Here is a 10852-nt window from a genome sequence, read left to right on the forward strand (position 1 = left end):
CTTTAAGAAGCCCTCCTGTTCTCCACTCATTACCTGTATTAACTGCACCTGTTTGAACTTGTTTCCTGTATAAAAGACACCTGTCCACACACTCAATCAAACAGACTCCAACCTCTCCACAATGGCCAAGACCAGAGAGCTGTGTAAGGACATCAGAGATAAAATTGTAGACATGCACAAGGCTGGGATGGGCTACAGGACAATAGGCAAGCAGCTTGGTGAGAAGGCAACAACTGTTTGCGCAATTATTAGAAAATGGAAGAAGTTCAAGTTGACGGTCAATCACCCTCGGTCTGGGGCTCCATGCAAGATCTCATCTCGTGGGGCATCAATGATCATGAGGAAGGTGAGGGATCAGCCCAGAACTACACGGCAGGACCTGGTCAATGACCTGAAGAGATCCATCCTCCCCTCAATACGGTGCAGTCGTCCTGTCCCCTTTGCAGAAAAGCATCCCCAAAGAATGATGTTTCCACCTCCATGCTTCACGGTTGGGATGGTGTTCTTGGGGTTGTACTCATCCTTCTTCTTCCTCCAAACACGGCGAGTGGAGTTTAGACCAAAAAGCTCTATTTTTGTCTCATCAGACCACATGGCCTTCTCCCATTCCTCCTCTGGATCATCCAGATGGTCATTGGCAAACTTCAGACGGGCCTGGACATGTGCTGGCTTGAGCAGGGGGACCTTGCGTGCGCTGCAGGATTTTAATCCATGACGGCGTAGTGTGTTACTAATGGTTTTCTTTGAGACTGTGGTCCCAGCTCTCTTCAGGTCATTGACCAGGCCCTGCCGTGTAGTTCTGGGCTGATCCCTCACCTTCCTCATGATCATTGATGCCCCACGAGATGAGATATTGCATGGAGCCCCAGACCGAGGGTGATTGACCGTCATCTTGAACTTCTTGAACTTCCATTTTCTAATAATTGCGCAAACAGTTGTTGCCTTCTCACCAAGCTGCTTGCCTATTGTCCTGTAGCCCATCCCAGCCTTGTGCATGTCTACAATTTTATCTCTGATGTCCTTACACAGCTCTCTGGTCTTGGCCATTGTGGAGAGGTTGGAGTCTGTTTGATTGAGTGTGTGGACAGGTGTCTTTTATACAGGTAACAAGTTCAAACAGGTGCAGTTAATACAGGTAATGAGTGGAGAACAGGAGGGCTTCTTAAAGAAAAACTAACAGGTCTGTGAGAACCGGAATTCTTACTGGTTGGTAGGTGATCAAATACTTATGTCATGCAATAAAATGCAAATGAATTACTTAAAAATCATACAATGTGATTTTCTGGATTTTTGTTTTAGATTCCGTCTCTCACAGTTGAAATGTATCTATGATAATAATTACAGACCTCTACATGCTTTGTAAGTAGGAAAACCTGCAAAATCGACAGTGTATCAAATACTTGTTCTCCCCACTGTATATAACATATCTTCTAAGAGTTTAAACTCGTTAAACAACTTCTTCCGTGGTGCTGAGACAGTTAATTGTTACATGATTAATTTAATCGAGTGACAATTAAACATTGTTAGGTGATTCGATAAATAACAGTCATACATTAAAGTAAGTCACGTCACGACACTGCATGATTCCAAATTTCACCAGCTGAGAAACACATTTTCTAATTTCGCTAAGGATCTTCGTCTACCAGCAGCAAACCTAATTTCTTCATTTGATCCTCGTTGGCTTTCGTAGGTATGGGTGTCATGGCAACTAAATAAACAAATGCTAGCCTTCATGACCTAAATGGAGAGAGATTTTCAAGGTGATGAGTGAGGAGGTGGCAGGAGCCGGTCGTCGCTAGTTAATCATTTAAGAGCTTAAACTGTACATTTGGTCACATGTAGAAGTGAGGCCGTCTTTATATCACTAAATATGCACGTAGAGCCGTGAAATGTTGTATTTGTACTCTTGAATATGTTACAAAGTATGATACCTACTTTTTTCGCCAGGGGGTTTAAAAACACAAAATTGCAGAATTGCTCATGAGCCCCTAAAATGGCTGCCTTCCACTGAAGCGCCATCTCAGCATACATGGACTACACATATGTCCTCTGCCTCGACGACGATGGCAGTATTATCAGCAGCACCTGTCTTTCTATTAAAGAAATGCGTTAACTTAGGTAATTTTTCTGTTTAAATTAAATCTTCTTTCATTCTTTTTCTTTTCTTTGCCCCATTCTGAAAGCACCTCATTGTTGCACCTTAATTTCAATGAAAGTCACGTTTGCAATCATATCGCGTGAAACAATGTAAGGGTACTCTGTCAGGGTGGAACAGTCCATTATTTTGAACTAGTCCGTGTGTGGTTAATGACACTTGTTTCTACGATTACAAGAAAAACGTGGATTATATTCATATTAAATATATGTATATTTATGGAAAGCAATTATCAATTTATTATTCGGCTGTATGGTATCATTTACTTTTTTGGAGGCCTTTTTTGTCAACAATGTGGCCTCATTAACCTGGGCACAGTGGCCAGGCAAACCCCCCCCTCCCTCCCCATTTCCTTTGCAACTTTTAAGCTTCAAAGGAAGCATTTCCTCAATGGCTGATGGTTGATGGCTATAGTGTAGAAGGGCTGTAAGTCGCTCTGGATAAGAGTGTCTGCTAAATGACTAAAATGTAAAAGTTCAGATGCTTTTTCTTGAAGTACCCGTTCACCCTGTCACCTGAATGCAGTGTGTCTCAAAGATTAAATGGATAAGAGGTCCTTGGCACAGGGGAAAAGTGCACTTCAGTTAGTATGTGTGCCAAATCGGGAAAGGGAAAGGGAAAGGGAAAGGGAAAGGGAAAGGGAGATATCTAGTCAGTTGTACAACTGAATGCATTCAACTGAAATGTGTCTTCCGCATTTAACCCAACCCCTCTGAATCAGAGAGGTGCGGGGGGCTGCCTTAATCGACATCCACGTCTTCGGCGCCCGGGGAGCAATTAGGGTTAAGTGCCTTGCTCAAGGGCACATCGACAGATTTTTCACCTAGTCGGCTCGGGGATTAGAACCAGCGACCTTTCGGTTACTGGCACAACGCTCTTAACCACTAAGCTACCTGCCGCCCTAAATCGCTTACACAAGCACCTGGATGTCAGACGGAGTTATATACAACAAGTATACTGTTCTGTAGAGGCTAATGCCAGAAACACTGGGGAGAGGTGGGAGTCAACAGACTTAATTTAAGTAGGCCTACTCTAGGCTGAATGGACCTTGTCTACAGCAGGGTTCTAAAAGTTCCTATAAAATGTAGGCATAGGACCCTCCCAAGATTAGCTTTGTTGCCCCATGCACAAAACAATGCATGGGGCAACAGTCATTTAGATTTTGTGAAGTGTAGTAATAAGATGGGAATTAAAGGCAAATCATGATCAGCCACAAGTAGCCTAACTTTCACAGCCACAAAATTGAGAGTCGACAATACGCCTACCATGATGGCGCAGACATCAAAGCAAGTTACCTGACTGGTTGTGCATCACGTCACTGAAACTTGCATTTAGTCTACCTGTCCTTACCGGCCGTTTACGGCAGAGATCCTTTGAACGCATTGAGGGCGATGAAACAACGGAGCCCATTCATTTTCAATGAAGGGAAGTGAAGTGGGCGGGGACCATTGGGCAATGCAAGCATTGCCGAGGGAGCTTGAACAGAGCGGGACTTAAGTTGGGGAAAGCTGAACTTTTGTCGCATACTCAACAATATCGCGTTGCAATTGACCAATCAAAGCTAACTATAGTTTCCAGCCCCTACTGGATTGGCTGTTGATACCTAGCACTACCTAGCACCGACATGAGGACGAAGCTAGCGGGCACTGTTTTCCGCAGTTCCGTTAAATTATTTTTTAGTCATTTAGCAGATGCTCTTATCCAGAGCGACTTACAGTTAGTGAGTGCATACATTATTTATATTTTTCATACTGGCCCCCCGTGGGAATCGAATCCACAACCCTGGCGTTGCAAACGCCATGCTCTACCAACTGAGCTACATCCCTGCCGGCCATTCCCTCCCCTACCCTGGACAATGCTGGGCCAATTGTGCGCCACCCCATGGGTCTCCCGGTCGCGGCCGGCTACAACAGAGCCTGGATTCGAACCAGGATCTAGAGTGGCACAGCTAGCACTGCGATGCAGTGCCTTAGACCACTCCGCCACTCGGGACGTTGTTTCATCGCCCCCAATGCGTTCAAAGGATCTCTGCCGTAAATGGCCGGTAAGGACAGGCGCAGTGGTCTAAGGTAGACTAAATGCTTGCCGTTAACGACGCGAGAGCATGTGTTCGGCAGGCAGGAGCTTAGGACACTGTGTGCTAGCTTAGCCAGCTAGTCCTAAAGAGGACTCGGGTACACAACAGCCGGGAGGCGGGGGCAACACTGTGTGCTAACTAACTATCAAGCTAGCTAGTACATGGTGTCGCTCTAGCCTCCCGTCTGCTGTGCTAGTGGGAAAAAAAATCTACAGAATCGGCAGAATGAATACACCGCTGATCACCATACACACATACAGTTCACCTTCATAGCATAGAACAGCATGATCACTTGCTTGTTGTATAATTCCTACTTGCATTTACGCGCTCTCCTCCTCTCACCTTTTCTCTTCGCTTGTGGACTTCAGTGCACAACACAACAGCGGTCTGTGACCAGGCAGAAAAACCTTTCCAAGCCACAGCGGTTATGGTATGATGGTGTGGCTTGGAAAGGTTTTTCTGCCTGGTCACAGACAGCTGTCTGCCTTTCACCACAGCCTACATTGTTGTCAATGTCACCATATTAGCTAACGTCATAGTCAACATATCTACTAGAACTAATGTGTTAGTAAACCTGCTACAATCACGCAGTACAGTGTACAGCAAGCAGTTTAGCAGTTACAACGGCAGGCCCCAGTGGCAATAAATTAATGAAACCGAAAGCTTACCTTGACTTGGAAGAGTTCCAGTATTGGCTAGCCAGCTAGCTAACGTAAATAGCATTCCTCTCTGTTTGAGCCAGGTGTTTGAGTAGGCTAAATTAGCTAGCTGCATTAGCTAGCTAAGTAAGTGAAAGTAAAAAAAAAAATACAATGAAATATAGCTAGATCTCTCTCTTGGAGTCAACAACTAACCAGAGTTCATGCACTGCTGTACTAGCTAGCTTTAGCTTATGCTTTCAGTACTAGATTAATTCTCTGATCCTTTGATTGGGTGGACAACATGTCAGTTCATGCTGCAAAAGCTCTGATAGGTTGGAGGACGTCCTCCAGAAGTCATCATATTTACTGTGTAAATCTATGGAAGGGGGTGAGAACCATGAACCTCTTAGATTTTGTATTTAAGTCAGTGTTCCCAGAGGAGGACAGAAAATAGCTGTCCTCCAGCTACACTGTGGTGTCACCCCAGAGAGTGCTGTTGAGGCTACTGTAGCCCTTCATTGCAAAAGTGCATTTTGATCAGTTATTTGATTAAATATATTTAGTATAGTTTTATCAAAAAATTATAAAAAATGGTGAAACATTAAAGAAGTTATGAAATTAACTGAGTAGGATGGTCCTCCCCTTCCTCCTCTGAGGAGCCTCCACTGCTGTTAGCCTACAATAACCATTGTGTTTCTGCAGCTTATTGAGCTCAAATTGCACAATAACAATGGTGATTATCCATAAACTGACACTTTTCCATTTTCTAAAAAAAGTACATTCATATTTATTCACAAATATCCTAAAGGGCGCTTTTGGAGATGTGTGGCACGTTGTTTACATTCAGGTTAGCCTACTCACAGAATCACTGGCGTTTTTGCACAACTCTTCCTCCTCTCCAAGGACCGAAGATTCTACTACCAGCTTCTCAAAGCATGCAGAGCCGAGAGAGGAGCTCTTCTGATGGGACAGGATTAAATGGGAGACGATGAGATTCGGGCTCCCATGTCCCGTTAGCTCTGGCTTGCTCGCCGACGCTCCATCGTCCCCCAGCAGCTGTTGCTGAGGTTGCCCGGTGCTGCTGCTCCCAGGCGCTGTACCGCCAAGGGACTGGTCAGCCGGGAAAGGCGCAGGGGTAGAGCAGCAGAGATTGGGCTGTGAGGACGAAAATAAACGGTCTAGCTCTTTCTTTTTCCTTTTAAACGTCCATAACCCAGTCTCCTTTTTACTGTCGCGACTGTGACGCTCAGAGCCCAATTTGGGGCTCAAAAACGGTTTGGTTTTGTCTTGGAAATTCTTCCACATCCTTCGTTGGTAGGAAATCGATTCCTGTCCCTTCGCGGCGCTATCATCCTTGGGGTTGTCCTCCATAGTGCCAGTACAGCAACCTGCCAGTCTGAGCGCGCAGCGTAGTGAATGTCACCGTTGGCTGATGATAGACTACAGCAGGACTTCTACTGATCAATTTCCAGCGCCAAGGAGCCGCATTGACAAAGGGTGTGTGTGTGTGTGTGTGTAGCTCTTCGCGAGCGCGTCTTCCCCGAATGTGTGCAGCTGAAGTGTGAATTTCATGACAAACGTGGTGTGTGGCTGTCAAACGGTAAAATGATGGAGCCGAAGCCGTTGGGCTTGCAATAATTGTGAAGTTCACACAGGCTGCATGGACAGAACAACCATCACACTCATTGGAGTCAGGTGACAACAAATAAACATAATATGGCTTTTAATAACTTGTTATGCTTTGGTTGTTACTATTTACACGTGTTTAGTACTTTCAATATCAGTTTCCAATAGAGATAGAGAATTGAATGTAATGAAGACTGAACATATTAAAAGCTGCAATGCGCCCCCCCCTGGTCAACCCATGTCAGTGGGTGTAAATGATCTACATGTCCTGATTGCACTGCATAATTGATGCCATTGATTCGTCTCCCTGGGCAGACAGGTTGCCTTCCACATTAACAATGTTCCAAAAACATACTAGTGATGTTGCCCTAGGTCTGGGATTTCTGAGACTACCACATAGGCTATAGATTATGTTTGCATTTTGTAAGAGGTGTGTGGAATGAATATCAGCCTAATAAATTAGGCCTTTTGACGTCTTACCTTCATTGTGAAATAATCCTTTCCTCTCTGCTGTCTGAGAGAAAGGCACTCAGATGACCATTTTGGGTGAGCTCCAGAATCATCACATTGAACAGCTGCTGGCTCTCATTGGAGGATAGCCCTAATCTTGCATTGTGTAACTTTAGCTGTGCTGAAACTCCAACCACGATGCCAGGTACCTTACAGTAAACCTCAAATTGTGTGGAGTGTGATTCAATATGCTTTTAAGTTCAATTGTCAGTAGGCTTTAAGCAACTTACATTACAACTTATATTACAACTCATTTAACAACATGTAAGTAATTCTGGTTGTGTGATAGGCATAGCCAGTGGAAATAAACTATGAATCTCTTCATGTTTCCATCCGTTTCTAATTGTTTTGTTAATGTTATTTAAGCATTTTTAACTTCAGGTTTACTATAAATATCCACTGGTGCAAGCAGATGTTTGACAGAGGTGCATCTGCTTTTTGTCTTCTGAAGGCCCTAACAATTGCCATCCACCCTAGTCAGACTGTTCTCTCTGCTACCGCACGGAAAGCGGTACCGGAGTGCCAAGTTTAGGTCCAAAAGGCTTCTTAACAGCTTCTACCCCCAAGCCATAAGACTGCTGAACAATTAATCAAATGGCTACCCAGACTATTTACATTGACCCCCCCCTTTGTTTTTACGCTGCTGCTACTCACTGTTTATTATCTATGCATAGTCACTTTACCCCTACCTACATGTACATATTACCTCAATTACCTCAACTAACCTGCACATTGACTCGGTACCGGTACCCCCTGTATATAGCCTCGGTATTGTTATTTTATTGTGTTACTTTTTATTGTATTTTTTACTTTAGTTTATTTAGTAAACATTTTCTTAACTGTATTTCTTGAACTGCATTGTTGGTTAAGGGTTTGTAAGTAAGCATTTCACTGTAAGGTCTACACCTGTTGTATTCGGCGCATGTGACAAATAAAATTAGATTTGATTTGATTTAGTAAATCCATCCATCTCTCTCTCTCTCTCTCTCTCTCGCTCTCTCTCTCTCTCTCTCTCTCTCTCTCTCTCTCTCTCTCTCTCTCTCTCTCTCTCTCTCTCTCTCTCTCTCTATCCATCCATCTCTCTATCCATCCATCTCTCTCTCTCTCTCTCTCTCTCTCTCTCTCTCTCTCTCTCTCTCTCTCTCTCTCTCTCTCTCTCTCTCTCTCTCTCTCTCTCTCTCTCTCTCTCTATCCATCCATCCCTCTATCCATCCATCTCTCTCTCTCTCTATCCATCCATCTCTCTATCCATCCATCTCTTTCTCTCTCACTCTCTCTCTATCCATCCATCTCTCTCTCTATATATATCCATCCATCTCTCTATCCATCCATCTCTCTCCATCTCTCTCTCTCATCCATCCAACCATCCATCCATCCATCTCTCTCTCTCTCTCTCTCTCTCTCTCTCTCTCTCTCTCTCTCTCTCTCTCTCTCTCTATCCATCCATCCCTCTCTCTCTCTCTCTCTCTCTCTATCCATCCATCTCTCTCTCTCTCTATCCATCCATCCACCTCTCTCTATATCATCCATCTCTCTCTCTCTCTCTATCCATCCATCTCTCTCTCTATCCATCCATCTATCTCTCTCTCTATCCATCCATCCATCTCTCTCTCTCTATCCATCCATCTCTCTCTCTCTATCTTATTATTTCTCCCTCTTATCTTTCTTAAACACTCTCTCTTTAACACACACACACACACACATTGCTTTTACACCTAGATGATGGCAATAAAATGTGGATTGCGAGAATGAATATTGTATCTGGTGCAATTTCACTGCCAATAAATGAGGGACAGGCCAAGGACCAGGAAGTAGATTTATTGGTGAGGGAATTCAGTATCACCTAAGGACATTGGGGATATGAGGTGAGACACAGGTCGATGATCTGATGAACTGCTCGTTCATTTAGTGGACCTGACGCACATCACCTTCAGCCCCTATCACAATTGACACACTTCAAAATGACCTACGTACTTAATCCAAACTCTGCAACTTATTAAACAACTTCAACTCACATGTAAAGGTTGTTTCTCAGACTATGGATGGTGCAGGGACTTGGAGACAGCAGCGGCTCTGTCCCTGGCCTTTTCTCGATTAGATTTGCTCAACTCTTGCATCCTCTCTCCTCCTCGCCTCCTTTTGGAAAATATCAAAGTTATTCGAGGAGTGGCGGCGAGGAGAGTGAACGTGGATGAAAATGCGCTTGTATAAAATGAGAAGCTCCTATTTCACTCTGTGTTAACAGGCAAAAATACATTTACATGGTGAAATCCCAAAATAAATGTATAAAGTGATAAAAACAAATGTATGAAGTTGTGCAAAACATTTTCTAGATAAAAGGATAAGTAACATAGTGCCACTGTCCGCCCCATGGCCGTTGTTATTGTTTAAGTTTAGTTGAGAAAACAGTGGTGAAGAGCATCACACAACGTGGTAGAACTAATTACGCTTGCAATGATGTCCAAGGGGAAAAAATCAATGTTTGTTGTTTGCAGTAATTTCTTTGTTGCTGTAATATTACAAATGGAAAATGTGGCAGTTTCAAATTTAGCATTCCAGCTTTAAGGAAAACCATGGAAGTGCATTCTTCATGGTCACACCTGTAACCAATCAGAGCAAAATGCAAACAATTAATTCAAATAGACCAATAAACTCACAGTTCCAAATCACATGACTACCGTATTTCACTGAATAGATGCATCTACACCCTTATACCACAAATATTTATAGGGTAATTGAGAAGAAAACGTTTCACTCTTTTTTTCAATGCATTTAGACTTGGAAGGGTGTAAGAATTCAAGGAATGTTGAAAGAAAAATAGGCTACAGCCCAATTAAGCAATCTCTTGGATTAATAGAAGCTCTTAAGATCTCTTTGGAGGATAAATCACAGTGGTAGTCTTTATTTGACCCCCTAGAGTCAATTGACGAACCGGTGTGTCAATCTAAGTTACATAACAAAAAAATCCCCATCAAAAGATGTTGTTTTTTTGCATTGGATGCATCTCAATCCACCGCATCCACCAATGTTGTGCTTCCGCATCTGCGGTGAAAGGTGGAAGAACTAGAGCCGTGTTTGTCAGACCATGAGACATCCTGAAAATCGGTCTTCTCACGTAAACGTCTGTGTCGTCCGAACGGTTTGACCTACAAACTATTATGATCACTGGAAAGGGAAGACTCTCACGAACACAATGGTGTTCTCTGTTTTGCTCTACGACCCCCATAAGTGTCACAGGACTTGTCTGAAGGTAACCGGTACCTTGGAAGTATGAAGGTAGTTTTGTGCCTACCTCAAAAAAGGGGTTAAATATGTGTAAAAAAAATTATAAAAAAGGTTTTATATATATATATATATATATATATATATATATATATATATATATATATATCCTAGATTTAGGACAGACACTTCAAAACCTTGTTTCTTATGTATAATTTTTTGACGGTCCTTTTTGCCATTTATGAATGTGTTATTCAATGCGTTTCTATGGGCTTTAGTAGTAAAGGACAAGATCTATATTTTAGTTATTTTTTTTATACCTAAAGAGGTCCTAAAATTAAATATCAAATAGCTAAATGATCCATAGTATGACCATTTTAAAACAATTCCATGTCAGCTTAGCACCCCAACCGCCCCCCAACTCCCCCAATGTCTTAGACTATAGAATTAATGAGAGTAGCATCGATCGGAGGGCAATGGGATGAGATGACAGACCAAGCTTTTAAATGAGACCTTCCACTAGATCTTTCTGCCAGGGCCCAGTGTTATGTGGGCGGCTTGTCTCTCCCTTTTCTGTTTCCCTTCCTCCTTGTTTTGTCCCCTCTGTGTCTGTTGTATCTG

The 10852-nt window shown here is 43.1% G+C and overlaps 1 protein-coding gene across 1 annotated transcript; it reads right to left on the minus strand.

Moving 5' to 3' along the window:
- Window positions 1–5716: 5716 nt before the first annotated feature.
- Window positions 5717–7236, minus strand: zgc:194908 (uncharacterized protein LOC797835 homolog). The gene has a single exon (XM_041900101.2). The coding sequence runs from the start codon at window positions 6242–6244 to the stop codon at window positions 5717–5719; it is 528 nt and encodes a 175-aa protein (XP_041756035.1). The 5' UTR covers window positions 6245–7236.
- Window positions 7237–10852: the final 3616 nt, after the last annotated feature.

This window comes from Coregonus clupeaformis, chromosome 16, assembly GCF_020615455.1.
Source record: "Coregonus clupeaformis isolate EN_2021a chromosome 16, ASM2061545v1, whole genome shotgun sequence".
In the NCBI taxonomy this organism is placed as follows: Eukaryota; Metazoa; Chordata; class Actinopteri; order Salmoniformes; family Salmonidae; genus Coregonus; species Coregonus clupeaformis.